Raw genomic sequence first — 15,366 nt, forward strand, 5'->3', positions numbered from 1 at the left:
AATTATTAATTTATATGGTACATTATGCTTAATACTCTGTAAGTATTAGCCAATTAATTTACTACTAAAAAAGGTAGAAACCTAAACTTTCCCTTTACTGAAATTTGATATGTAGCATTACCTCACTGGGATATTATACTTTCAATGAGTTTGAGACTAGGAAGTATTTTAAAAAACTGGAGGGGTTTTAAAGTCAGTGCTCTTATAATCAGCAGGCCAGGAAAGAGCAATCAAATATTTTTTATATTAAATTGACAACTATTACAATAAAATTGACTATATACCCTATGCTATATTCTAAATCCTTATGACTGTTTTGTAACTATTAATTTGTACTTCACTCTTTCACCTTTTTTACCCAGCCCCCAAGCCCCCTCCCATCTGGCAATCACCAGTTTGTCCTCTGTTATCTGTGAGTCCATTTTTGTTTAGTTTGTTTGTTTCTTTTGTTCTTTAGATTCCTCATGTAAGTGAAATCATATGGTTATTTATCTTCTCTATTTGACTTATTTCACTCAGCATAATAATACCCTCTAGGTCAATCCATGTCATTGCAAATGGTAAGATTTCATTTTTTTAAATAGCTGAGTAATATTCCATTGTATATATGTACCATAACTTCTTTATCCAGTCATCTATTGATGGGCATTTAGGTTGCTTCCTTGGCTGTTGTGAATAGTGCTGCCATGAATATAAGGATGCATAGATCTTTACGAACTAGTATTAGTTTTCTTTGGATAAATACCCAGAAGTGCAATTGCTGGGTCAAAAGGCAGTTCTATTTTTAATATTATGAGACACCACCAAACTGTTTTGCAGAGTGGCTGTACCAATTTGCAATCCCATCAAAAGTGTACGAGGGTTTCATTTTCTCCATATCCTCACCAACATTTGTTGTGTTTTGATTTATTGATGATAGCCAATCTGACAGGTGTGAGGTGATATCCCATTGTGGTTTTAATTTGCATTTCTCTATTGATTAGTAATCTTGAGCATCTTTTCATATGTCCTCTTTGGAGAAATACTTATTCAGGCTTCTGCTCATTTTTTAATTGGATTGTTTGTTTTTTTTGTTGTTGTTGTTGAGTTGTATAAGTTCCTGATAAATTTTGGCTATTAACCTTTGTCAGATGTATTGTAGGCAAAATATCTTCTCCCATTCAATAGGTCGTCTTTTTGTTTTGTTGATGGTTTCCTTGGCTGTGCAAAAACTTTTTATTTTGATGTCATCCCATTTGTTTATTTTTTTCTTTTTTTCCCTTGTCTAAGGAGATATATCAGAAAAAAATTTCTAATAGCAATATCGGAGAGTTTGCTGTCTATGTTTCCTTCTAGAAGTTTTATGGTTTCAGGTCTTACATTTAAGTCTTTAATTTAGTTTGAGTTTATTCTTGTACATGGTGTAAGAAGGTGGTCCAGTTTCATTTTTTTTGCATGTATCTGTGTGGTTTTCTCAGCACCATTTATTGAATTCTTGGCAACCAAATGTATGCTTAGCTACCAAATTTACTATATGCTTTAGGAAGGATTACTTCAAAAGACATTACTAATGAAAAGTATGAGATTGCTCAATGAGGCTATGATTTGTCTGAACTTGTACTATAAGTAGATGGCAAAACAAAGCCACTTACTAAAAACCACCACTAAACCATCATATTCCCAGGGGACTAGCAATACTTAATTGGCAACTTTCTCCTTAGAAGACAGTATGGTCTGTGAGATTCAGAGTTCATTCTTTTGTCTTGTTTTCAAATTGAAACTCCGCTGATCGATTTTCTCCCCAGGACAGTGTACCCTATTCAATAATTCCTTAAAAATTGGCCGCTCTTTACAAATACTCATAGTTATAAACTTGGCTCAGGCTCCAGAAACCAATCCTCTAGGAAACTTTCATGATGCCCCCTCTCCTTTTTCGTGCTCCACTCACACTTGGTGCTGGCAATTACTATACTACTGGCACACTATAAGTACTCAACAGATGTTTGAACTACACTGATTTGCAGTATTTCCTCCAAAACTTCTAGAAATAGTTAATGTTTATGAAAAATGTGCCTCAGACAGAGTACATCATCGAAGATAAATACATTAGGGTTACCATGTCTTGCCAAACGTTTTTGTTCCAAAGGCATCCCCCACTCCTTTTTTCTGGCGTATTCTTGCCAGAACTTAAAATATGGAGGGAGGGCAAAAACATTCCAACTTAATGATGTCAGACATTTTATTATAGCTGTTTTTTTCCCCTATAACGTAAGTATGCTTTCAAATTGAATGTCTCGACTTTATCATTCTGTGTTTGATATGTACTCACAAAAGTTACCACTCCCTTTCACTCTCTTCTGGCATAAAACATGACTGAAATAATGGGAAATTTAAGATAAAGCTTTGTTTGTAATAGTCAAGTTAGACTAAGTTATGCTGTAGTAACAAACACCACCAAAATCTCAGTGCTTAACATAACAGAGGTTTACTTTTTGCTGGTGGGAAAATCACTGAGAGCCCAGGACAACTGACCTCCATGTGGTGGCCCAGCATTCCAGGCTGCTTCGATCTTGAGACACTCCCATATCGACATGTGTTTTTACCATTGCTGTGTCAGGGATGGGAGCCTGGCGAATTGTACCCTGACTCTTCAATGTTTCTGGCTGGAAGAAGCATAAGTATAACTAACTTTAAAGAGCAGGAAAATCTAATCCTTTCTGATGGGGGAGAGGACTGAAAAAACTAATGGGTGCTAGCAATGTCTACTAAATCAATTTTTGGCTCCCAGAAAGAGGGGCTGTCATGGTCTTATATTGTGATCTCTTCCAACTTTAAGCATTTACTTATAGTCTCAGCAGGAATATAAAGTTGAAGGAAATTGAATAGTCCAGAAAACTCTTATAGGACAGAACATGTGGAGGGCAGGGTGCTGTATTAAAGCAGAAGATATCTGTCTTTCTTATGTTTTGATTCAAATGTACTATAACTGGCGTAGTAGCTCCCTAAGAAATTAAAAAAAAAAAAAAACAACAAAACAAACAAACAAAAAAAACTTTGGAGTCTGTAACAGACTGAAGAGAAGATAGTTCCATGGGGCTAATTACTTTTCTCAGATCTGAGCTCCTGTTCATCTTTTAAAAGAACATCAGCATTTGGAGAATATTTTTGGTGGATAGATGAGTCTTTCAATCAGGTTACCATGGAAACTGCTGGAGGTTAGCTTCCAAATTTGTGTGTGGCAGAGGGAGAGGAGACTGATTCCCATAACTGATTATGGTGATGTGTTGGGGGGTTCCCATGACCCATGACCACTCTCAGATGACAGTTGGATTTTATCCATAAACCTGAATCTGGCTTCCTAAAATTTTTTTAGACTGGAGGATTAAGGCATGAGGGAATGCTGCCATCATCATCACTGGCCCCAAAACTTGTTGCTAATTTTAGTGCTTGGCTAATCGGGGAGAATTGTCCCAGGGACAAGAAAGCCACCTTTCTATCTGTCACTTGTTATCTCTCTCCATCATTTGCCTTAAAATACACTTATTTGAAAGCTGTGCAGAATGGCAGTATAATTTTTTATATTGAAAAATCCTATTGATTCAGAGCACCATAAAAACTCATATGATTTCAGTATAGCTTTAAAATATTTTTATTTATACCAGGCCCTAAATAAGTCGTAAACACTGTCATTGAGCAATTAAAAGCCTAATATCACTACAGAGTATTCCCTTGATCTTGTCTAGATATTAGCTTTTAAGTGCTATTCAGCAGTAAGACAGTATGAAACAAAAATTTTAAATAATATTTCATAAAAACTTCAACAAGTGAGCTTAATTGTAGTAAAATGAGTAACCGCATTGAAGGGAGTGAGGAAGAACTAACCTAAGTAACTAGAACGCAGACTCTTGCCCGAACACTCTTAGGCTGAGGGCAAAAAGAACTGTACGAAATGCTGTAATTTGATTTGTTCTTGTGTTTCTCACAGGGGTATGGGTTTGCAATTCTGAAAGTACTTTATACACATAGCAGAATTAAACAAACAAGTAACTATATCATAGATAACAAGAGCAAAACATCTCCTTGTTCGAGAATGAAGTTATAAATGAGGAGAGATTAAAATGTACCATATGGTGTTGATCTGGAATCTGAGATGTGAGTGTAAAATCATGGTTTTTAATATGTGTACAGACAGAGAAATATAGATGTGTGGGTTAGTGCACATACATATATTTCCTCACTTTGTCTGCCTTGGGGAACTAGAAGCCATGGAACCCGGGAAGCAAGGAGCACATCTAGCATTAGATCTTGCCTTCTAAACACCATTATCTCATAAAAGGAAGCAGGACTCCTTGGAATAGTAATTAATTACAGGGCTGGGGCAGAGGAAATACAAAGTGAGCCCAGAGCAACTTGTAAGCCGAAAAATAAGGCAGTGTACTCAAAAGGATAGGGCTTGTCCAAAGAACACTGGAGCCAACCTGAATGGACAAAGCTGGAACAATTTTAGCAACAAAATAAATAACAATAGCATTGTATTTTAACTTATAGAATTAAATAAATATCCGCGAGTCCATATTGATATAAATAAATAAATTAAACAAATGGGGAAAAAGGGATAGCACTTTCTTACAAAAGAATTATAGTTCATGAACACAGAAGAAGAGAGGGAAAAAAGAAATTCGTCATTAAGCAAATACCACAGTAATAATTATGATAAGTAAGATCCACCGATAGATGCAAATATTTGTGGGAAAAATCTGAGAAGCAGGATATATTCCCATGGTCTCAAAGTATCTTTCTCAACATAATTATTCATTATAAAGGCTTATAAAGGGAAAGATAATTTCATAGTGGAGGAACCTTGCAGGTATGACCTTAACCAGGTGGTCAAGATTAACATCACCAGTGATAAGATATGAACATCATGAACTTCTTGATATTACGCACTGAGAAGGATACAATAGCATTTCAGTGTTCTGAGAAGCAAGGAAAGACTGAGGAACATTAGATTGGAGGAGATTAATAAGAAGCGATAACTAATTACAATACAAGGAACTGGATAGAGTCTTAGAGGAGAAAAAGACATTGGAAAAACTGGAGAAATTAGAATAATTTCTGCAGTTCAACATTAGGAGAAGTTGAGTGAGGAGTATATGCAGAAATTAGTTTAAAATAAAAAAAATATAAACAAAATGAACTAAAGCACATAAGGTACACCAAAATAAGTAATCCAATAAAGTAAACTATTCTTTGCTTTTTCCTATTGCAATTTCCACAGCGGAGCGACTTTCAAGCAGTTGGCTGGATGTTCGTCACATTGAAAAATATGTAGACCAAGGTAAAAGCGGAACAAGAGAATTACTTTGGTCCTGGGCGCAGAAAAACAAGACCGTCGGTGACCTTTTACAGATTCTCCAGGAGATGGGGCATCATCGAGCTATCCATTTAATTGCAAACCATGGTAAACACTGATTTTTATTAAACTCTTCGTATCATAAACATAATCAGAATCACAGTGTGAGTAAAATATAGATAATGCTACAATTTGTTTTATAATATGATTAGAAGTTAAAAAATATTATTGGATTCGCTCCCTCTATTTTAGTGCAAATGATACCTCCAGAATAGCCCTGGAATTTCTTTTAGCTATACTGCTCTTTTTACACCATGGTCTCTAGCTCAGCCTTTCCTGTTTACTTTCCATCCCACGGTGCCCTAATTTTTCCCTCTGACATCCTCTGTGGCATGCCTTATATTTAGAGTAACCTGATTAGTAAAGCTCATGAAGTTATCTTCATTTAATTGTTGTCAATAAAATAATCTCCTGATGTCAGCTATTCTGGTTATTCCACTTTAGATTTATTCACTTCAGTAAGAATGATCTCAAGTGGTTTTGAGTCTTATGGTAAAGACTCAAAGCTCTTCGGCTGGAAACTCTTTTGAATCAGTACCCTTATTCTTTGACTTTCTCATTCACGTGTATTTTTAGTTCTGTATATTAGACACATGCTCTTTGATAATATACTGAGTGCACTTGGGCTTCTACCTTATGATCCAAAGAAGCTTTGCACATACAAAGAAGAAATCCTGAGAGATTTGTACCAGAAAACTGTAGCTTCAGATAGTTGATTTTCTATGGTAATGGAATATTACACAGTTCCCAACAGGCTTGTACTATGATATTATCTGTATGATTTGGCTCATCCCTTTTGTCTTTTGCACACTATTTCTTCACATAGTTTCATACAGCAGAATGCTTCACTGTGAAGCTAACTAATCAAGTAAAATGCGGAGAGGTTCCTGGGAACTGAAAATTCAATACCTTTTCATTATCTGAGCTTTTTCCAGACGTTGATATCACCCACACAACTTACTGTTCACAATATAAACTTATACCATTTTGATAGAACACATGGATATGTTTTATACTTCAGTGTTCTGGAATAGATTTCTTGGTATCTTTCACTCTCTGTTATTTATTTATGCAGCAGAGAATTTCATGGACTGTGAGTATACAAAAATTTCACATTTTTGATTACTTCTTAGCCCCCAGTCTGTTGCACATGTAAAATTGATTTTGTTTTTTAAAATGAGAGATTAGTTGATTGATGGAAAGACAATTATTTACTACCCTAGTACCAGGAGACAGGTAAATCTGAGATGAAGTGGAGGATGGTGCCTGGCTGAGTCCTTTGCTGAGGAAAATAGTATTATTTAATTACAATATATTGAGCGAATGCTTTGAATTATCTTAAAAACGTTAATTGTATAGCAGCAATGTAATGATTCATTGTAATGATTCATTGGAGCAATGTAATGATTCATTGGAAACACTAAGTGAAGCCTGCTGAACACATGTCTCCTATGATAGCTACTCACTGATTTAGGAATTGGCAATCTTAATTAAAAGTTACATTGATATGTTGTATTTTCATTTTAATTCATCTTTCTTTGTTGCTATCATGGACAGAGTTATCAGTTATCTAAATAATTCATTATTCATCCAAATATCCATTTTACCTACCTTTTCTTAAAATCGTTCAGTTTAATGGGATGGTTTTTATTTTAGAGAAAATTTTTACCTTTCATTTGCCACCGTCCTAAGATCACTTTGTAGACTTAGACTTTCTTATGAGTCCTACTGAGAAGGTCTTATATTTCCTCCTACTCATTATTCCTGCAATTCAGGTGGCTGCCATTAGGTGGTTTTTTTCACATCCATAAAACATCCCCTCAGATCTCAAGACATAAGTTGTTCAAAAGACTAGAATCTTTACTTGCTATCATTATATTTCTTTTCTTTTTTTTTTTTTCAAAGAAAACCTGTCACATTAGTGTGAATCTTCAAAAGTATCCACATTTAAGTGCTGTCATATTTCTGGCATGCAAGTCCTTACATATCACATTTTGCATTTATATTTCAATGATCAACAATTGTTTTTTAGTTTTGGCATGAAATGGCTTCTTAGCAGAACCATTTTGAATCTTCCATTTTATATGACAGTGAAGTATTGTCCTCTCTTTTTATATGCGACAAAAGGACAGTGACTTTTGGTGCCCTTACAGCCTCCAAACTTGAAATTTTATTCTACACAACAACATCTTATTTAAGATATTTATTATTTCTTTTTCTTGTCCAATTTCTCTGTCTAGAATCTCTAGCGTAATTTTGAATAGAATTGGCAACACCGGACATCTTTTCTTGTTCCTCATCTAAAGTGGAAAAACATTTAGTCTTTTACAATTATGTATGATGTTATCTGTGGGCTTTTCACAGATGCTCTATATCAAATTAAGGAAATTCTCTTCTATTCTTATGGTTGTTACCATGATAGGTTATGGGATTTTATGGGTTTTGTTCTTCATTCTATTAATATGGTATATTCCACTGATTGACTTTCAGATATTAAGCCAATATTATATTTCTGGGGAGAATCCTACATGGTCATGGTATGTAATCCTTCTTATGTGTTTCTGGATTGGGTCTGCAAATATTTTGTAGAGGATTTCACATCTATATACATAAGGAATATTGGTCTGTGGTTTTCTTGTGATGTTTTGTCTGGCATTGGTATTAGGAAAATATTGGCCTCATAGAATGATTTTGGAGTTGATACCTCCTATTTTGGAAGAATTTGTGTAGAATTGGTAAAGAATCTTCTTTAATTGTTGGTATAATTCATCAGTGAAGCCACCCAGACCTACACTTTTCTTTGTGGGAAGTCTTAAAATATTAATTCAGTCTCTGTCCATGTTATAAGTTCATTCAGATTGTTTATTTCTTCTTGAGTTAGTTTCAGTAATTTGTGTTTTTCCAGAAATATGTTTATGTCATCTAAGTGATGTAATTTTTTTTTCATACAGTTGTTCATAGTATTCCCTTACAATTCTTTTTCTTTTCTTTCTTCTTTTTTTTTTTTAACACCTGTAGCACCTGGTCTTCTTAGGTGGTCTCCCATCCAAGTTCTAACCAGGCCCAAACTTGCTTAGCCTCCAAGATCTCTTACAATTCTTTTTATTTCTGTAAAGTTGGTAGTTATGTCTCCTCTTTTGTTTTTGTTTTGTTTTTAGTTTTAGTAATTTGAGTTTCCCTCTTTCCTGTTTAGTTTAACTAAAGAAAATTTTGTGATCTTTTCAAAGAATCTACTTTGGTTTCATTGATTTTCCTCTTTTTGTTTTTCTATTCTTTGTTTCATTTATTTCCACTTTAATTTTAATTCTTTCCTTCCTTCTGCTTTCTTCAGTTTAATTTACTCATCTTTTTCTAGTTCCTTAAGGTGTAAGTTTAGGTTATTTGCGCTATTTCTTTTTTTTTTTTTAAAGTAGGCATTTATAGCTATAAATTTCTTTTACGTGCTGCTTTTGTTGCATTCTGTAAGTTTTGATATGTTGTGTTTTCATTTTTATTCATCTCAAAGTATCTTTTATTTTCCCTTGTGATTTCTTCTTTGACTCATTGGTTATTTTTGAGTTTGTTGTTTAATTTCCATGTATTTGTAAATTCCCCCAAATGTCCTTCTTTTACTGATTTTTATTTTAATTCCACTGTGGTCTGAGAATATGCTTTGTATGATTTCAACTCTTTCCGATTTATTGAGGCTCATTTTATTGCCTAACCTATGGTCTATTCTAGAGAATGTTCAAAGTGCACTTGTGAACTACATGTATATTCTTCTGTTTTTTAATGGAATGTTCTATAGATGTCTGTTAGATCTAATTGGTTTATAGTGTTGTTCAAGGAGATTTGTTATCAATTGATTGTGTTTTGTTTTCAGTCTTCTAAGGAAAATATTATAAGAAAACTGAAATACAATCAAAGAAAAATTAGAAGATGAAATAAAATTTTCTAAAGTCTGAATTAAAATGTCAGAAGTGATTGCAAAATTTTGCAGGGTTTTATCTTTTGTAGGAAGCTACATAGACTACCTCAGTTCAGACAGAACTATAGCAGATAGACGTTATAGTATAGAATTGGGGAGGAGTGGTGGGTATTTGTGGTGGATAACATACACACACACATGCACACATACACACACAATCATCCTTAATACTTTATGGCACAAGATGGAATAAAAAATAAACTAACACAAGGAAATATAATCCCATAATTATAAAAAATATATGTGCAAAAAGATGATAACAGTGTTGCTTTTTTCTTTCAATTTTCTACTTAATACTTTAATATTTTTAACAATATCTAACACTAACTTAAGGTAGGCATTCATGTTTAAAGTGAACCAAAGTATGTTTGTATAGTATTTGATCATTAGAAAGCTATTCATACATATAAATTTGTAACCATTCAATGGGAATGAAACTGAGCTTCAGAAATGAACATTACTATCAAGGTATTTATTTTCACAGTCTAAGAATAAAAACAAGTTTATTAGGAACATAAAAAATTTTTTTGTATCTAGCTCCCCTTATTTCTCTTTCAGGAGCAGCCTTGAATCCTTCAGAGCAGAGTCATCAGGGAGATGGATTTCCGAATATGTTCTCCAAGGTAGAATGTTTGTGCATAGATAATGACCCTTGAACTCTGTTACATACATAATTGAGCGTAGGAATGAAATTATTGGACAGAGAAATGATGGACTTGCAGGTACTTTTTTAAAAACAGAAAAGTCTTAGCTCTCTCAGTATTCTTTGTTTATTGAGAACTAGGAATATTAGAGATTTGTATATATTTGAAGAGTTAACAGCTTTCTCCTCTCAGTGATCTGTCAGAGATGAGACTTTGTATTTACCTTAACTCAGCTTTTAATTTTTCTGTTCTAGTTGGTGTTTTGCATGTTGTTGTTACTTTTTATTAAAGTAAATTAGCAGAGATCATTTTCATAGCAATAGAAGTCCTTTAAAATTGACTGTAACTATGACATTGATACTTGAAGTTTTACAGTAGGTCTGGAAGCCTTAAACATATATGGCAATGAATACTATTGAACAAAATAAAATAACTTTGCTTTGTTCTAAATTCGATTTCACTCTATTGAACCGTATAGTCCCAGGGAGAGCGTTAGATTTCTGTTAAGGTACTGTTCTTTCTAGACTTATGAAATGGAATTACTTTAATATGTACTTCTTCTCTTAGGAAACAGCCAATGTCACAGTGGATAATGTTCTTATTCCTGAACATAATAAAAAAGGTAAAAAAAATAAACACCCCAACTTCTTTTTAAATTATGTTTTCCTTTAAGTGAATTTAGAGGGAGATATATCCAATAAACATATTAACTATTCATTAACATGCAGATTCAGGATAAAATTTTCATTGATATGGAAATATTTGCAATTTTGACTGACACAGATCTGATGGATAATATATTATTGTTATGTTAGAAATCCATTGGTCAATTAAGAACATAATTGTCATCTTTCCATTTAGGGGAATTCCTGATTTCCTGTTAGTGAAATTTGCTATTTTTATGTGTCATAGGAAAACATTTAAATATTATGTTGAGTTTTATGTAGTTTCAGAAATTTTCATAGCACTTGCAGAGATCTTTAGATATGTTTGTAGAACAATTCTAAAAATGACTATGAAAATCCAGTTATTTTCCATATCAACTTTCTTACTGTATTTGCAGGGAGAATAATTTAGTTCTACCTGGGAATCATTCTGATAAACTTTAATGGCTACTTAAGGCTGCCTTGCCTAATTTTCTCCACTATATCTGATGTTTCTTTGGTTCAAAAAATAATTAGAAAGTTTTGGTCCTTCAAGGTTTAGCAATAAAGTCTACCTCAAACATTAACTGTGGAAAAATAGCCAAAGCTGGGCTCTGAAAGATTTAGTCAAGCTTTCCCTTTAAATTTGTATTCAATTACCTTTTAAATGTTTTCTCCCAACTCTGCTTTAGATGATTTTTTAAAAAGCTGAAGCATCTTCATATTACTCTAAGGAAGTAGGTTAGGCGTCTAGAGGATTTGGCTCATGAAAAATGTTTCCATCAGTTATGCTTGGAGAATGTTGTTTAGATATATCAAGATTTTCACTAATGTAGATTTTTTTTTTCTTTTACTGCTTTTAGGTTCGTAGTTCTAATGACAAAGAAATAGAATCTTGAGAAAGTTTCTCCCAACTAAGCTCTTTGGCTGATCCTTTTGGAAAGGTGATAGAATCATAGTGCTATTGTTTAAATAACTAAAAAGCCATTTGCTCTATGGAAGGGTGTCAGCCAGACCTGAGTAAATGAGCAGAGAGCACATGGTGGGCTTCAATCTGGTTCCTGGTCCTTACTTGACTGACTTCCCACTGGGCTCTGATGTATTTCTAATATGGAAGTCCTGGTTCTTTATAATGGAAAAGGTAACCTATCTTCTCCCTACTTTCTTTCCTAAGGAATATTGCTTAAATCCTCTATCAGCTTTCAAAACATCATAGAAGGAACCAAAAACTTCCACAAAGACTTCCTAATTGGAGAAGGGGAGATTTTTGAGGTGTACAGAGTGGAGATCCAAAACCAAACATATGCCATTAAATTATTTAAACAGGTATGGGAAGAATTACTATCACAGGAAGTCCATTTATCTGATCATATTTCATATTAAAATGTGTCATTTTTCCTAAACATTGCAAAGAGGTATATTTGAAAATAAAATTTCATAAATGGAAATAAGATATATGACTTCAGGTGAGTAGAGAAATGACTGAGAAATTAATGCCTGTTTTGCAGGCATGCGGAAGCTAAATCCTTCCCTTCCCCAGATGTATTGCATGAGAAAGACTTCTCTGAAAAGACTTGTAGGACCTTTGAGACCTGGCTTAAGATGGTCATATTGTGCATGGCTGCTCCAACTTTCATGATTTCAGTTTTTTTTTTTTGGAAGTGTCCTATGTAGGCAACTTCACAGGTTAAGCCGCAGACTGGCACTCTGTACTATTTTATAAATTGTCTTCTATCACAGTTCAGGAGGTGGGAAAGAGGAAGCTTCAAGTAGGAGCAGCAAGACAACGTTCAGAGTAGGGAATTGGGAGACAGCTGAGTGACTGCAGCCAGTAAAGCAGAAAGAGTATTGAGAGATCTAACTCTGGAGTCCAGAAGAGATAGGTACACCCAAAATAGATGCTCATGTTCTTCACAGTCAGTCAAGAGTCAGTAAACATTTTCTAAACTCCTTCTATGGGCTGCGTACTGAGCATGCAAAGATGAATAAGGCCTAGTTCTGTCCACAAGAAGCTCACAGTCTTACGGGGGCAGAAACAGCCAGCTAAGGAAAAGATTGAACTGCAGCGTTGAGAAGTAATTTAGCAGAGATTTGTCTAAAAGGTCATGAGAGCAGATAAAATATGGCCAGAGGAGGGGTGTGTCCAGCACCCAGAAGAGTGCCTGGCACACAGTAACCACTCAATAAACATTTCTGCAATAAATAAATGGAAAAGTGAATGAAAGGAAGTGGCCTTTTAGCTGGATTTTGAAAGATGAGTAGAATTTTGGCAGGCAGTGAGGAAGAAGTATTTTTTGAAGGGAATAAATAGCAGGCGCAAAGGCCTAGAGGTGCAGGCATGAGAGCATGCATCTTACTCATGAACAATAGATCACTTGGTGGAGTAGAGTTTAGTGTGGGGGTGGGAAGGTGTCAGGGTCAGGGAACCTGACCCAGAAGGGAAGTTTCAAAGGTATGAGGCCCAGCTGGAAGAATGCACAAGAGGCAGACATGAGGATGAAGCGGCAGGCACCAACTTTATTGTGAGGAACGCACTTCTGTTGGGAAGTACAGTTCTGTTGGAGAGTGCAGTCTATTACATGGGGCACGCAGTCTTGCGTGCACTTCTCCTTCTCCCCTTTCTTGTGCTCCCCTTCTGCTCTCTCCTTCTCCTCTCTCCTCCTGCTCTCGGACCGCGTGGCTCCCCACATAGCAGAGTACAAAAGTGGCATTCAGCCACATATGCGTGATACAATAAACTGAAGTATGTTTACATATTTTCTAAATCTGGGGTCCTATCCCTAGCTGCGGGCCTGGATCACAGACAGACCTGGCTCCCACAGAAGGTAGTGGCAGAAGATGATACTGGAAAGATAGGTTAAGTCCATGGATGGTTTTAAAGAGGGAGAGTGAAAAAACTAGATTTGTGTTTTTGAAAAATAACTTTGATTGAAGGTTAGATGATGGGCTGGAAGTTGGAAAAGAATTAGAGGAAAGACGGCAAGAACTTAAACTGTAGGTGAAAATACCTGGTAGAAGAATATTTCAGAAGTGTAAACTAAGAAATGGGTAGGGCTTACACCAACGTTCTCAACCCTAATATTAGAATCTCCTAGAGAACTTAAAAAATGAGCCCCTAATCTACGGCTATGCCACACTGAACGTGCCCGATCTCATCTGATCTCAGAAGCTAAGCAGGATCGGGCCTGATTCTTGGATGGGAGACCATGTAGGAATACCAGATGCTGTAGGCATTAAAAAAAAAAAAAAAATGAGCCCCTTAGCATCTGGTTAGGTCAGAGTAGTGGTGGAGGTGGCAGGCGTCGGTATTTTTAAAGGCTTCCCAGGTGGTTCATATGTGTAGCCAGTGTGGAGAACCACTGCCGTCAGTCAGGGCAGAGACAGTGGGGATGGCAGGGAGAAAGTATGTCTAGAGATGAGATAATATGGACCAAATATAGTGATATGTTAGATAGGGCTAGAGAAATAAGGGAGGAGGAGAGATCTAAGGTGAATCCTACTTTGCAGTTTAGATTACAGAGACTTGTTAAAAAAATTTTTTAAACTGATTTCTCCATTTCTTCAAATAGTATTTTCTCTACGGATTCTATCTACAAATCTCAAAATTCCTGATAAGATGAATGGTCTAATAAAGAAATGAAACTAAGTAGTGGTAGATAACCATCCAATCAAGAGAAGATGGTTGCTCTAGAGGCGGCCTAACTGAAGACTGTTTCTTAGGGCCAGTGTGTCCCTGGCCCCATTTGTACATTCTCTTTTAGTTGAGCCCCAGGAATACCTCTGCCAAAGGCTCCATCCATCTACTTTCCTCTTCTCTTCAGCTACCATCAACTCACACTCCCTTTGGAGAGTTTTCTTTCCAGGAGTCTGGCATCAGAATGGGATGTCATTGCCCCTAGATCTCCTTCCCTTTCTGTACCAGACATGATTATCATTTCCTTGATTGCCTCTGGCCCCTCTAGAATGGTTTTGGTGACCCTCCTACATACAGCCACAGCATCATAGCATTATCACACAATATTGATCTCTTTATCTGCCTCTCCCAATAGACTAGTTGGTTTTCTTTAAAGAGCTCTTATTTATCTTTGTATCCCAGTGCCTTATTATAGGGCTTTGCCCATAGTAGTTGCTCAGTAAATGTTTGTTGGATGAACTGAATGAAACACATATGCCTTTTTCATGAATTTAGTTGCTAATCTCTAGGAGTAAAAAGACGGAAGGTTACACAGTTACCAAAGACCTAGAGACTATACAAAGTCCTACACACATTCACATACACACATCCCTACATACACACTTATCAGGAGAGATGAGATAATTTAATGAAGGTTTAGCCACAGAGCATTTTTTAAAATTGGACACTAACTGCAATAACCTTTCTTAGAGAAACTGCAGCGGGGAAATGTACTAGATGTGTTAGATAGGTGCACCCGTATCCCCTGGAGATCCTGCCATGCAGATTCTGACAGCACATCTAGGCAGTAACCTGGGATTCAGCCTTTTGTACCAGCTCCCAGTAACACTGATATTCTTCATGCCCAGATCACACTTCGAGCAGCAGCAAGAGTGCTAGGTTAGCATGAACACAAAAGCTAATAAAAAATGAAAACATTTTTCAAATTAAGAAAGCTGTGACTTCAGGGAAGTTAAGTGACAATGAGTGCCGCGGTCCAGCCACGACAGGATCCAGGGGGCCCCGAAGGTGGGCAAGGCGTCGGC

The 15,366-nt window shown here is 35.7% G+C and overlaps 1 protein-coding gene across 1 annotated transcript in view; it reads left to right on the forward strand.

Moving 5' to 3' along the window:
* IRAK3 (interleukin 1 receptor associated kinase 3) overlaps positions 1-15,366 on the forward strand; it is an 80,413-nt gene that overhangs the window by 40,918 nt on the left and 24,129 nt on the right. Inside the window, exons 3-6 of the mRNA XM_023520365.1 lie at positions 5,258-5,440; positions 9,918-9,982; positions 10,571-10,625; positions 11,822-11,973. Coding sequence (XP_023376133.1) covers positions 5,258-5,440; positions 9,918-9,982; positions 10,571-10,625; positions 11,822-11,973 — 455 coding nt within the window. The remainder of the gene's footprint in view (positions 1-5,257; positions 5,441-9,917; positions 9,983-10,570; positions 10,626-11,821; positions 11,974-15,366) is intronic.

Source organism: Pteropus vampyrus, unplaced genomic scaffold (genome assembly GCF_000151845.1).
Source record: "Pteropus vampyrus isolate Shadow unplaced genomic scaffold, Pvam_2.0 Scaffold9, whole genome shotgun sequence".
NCBI classification, from domain to species: domain Eukaryota; kingdom Metazoa; phylum Chordata; class Mammalia; order Chiroptera; family Pteropodidae; genus Pteropus; species Pteropus vampyrus.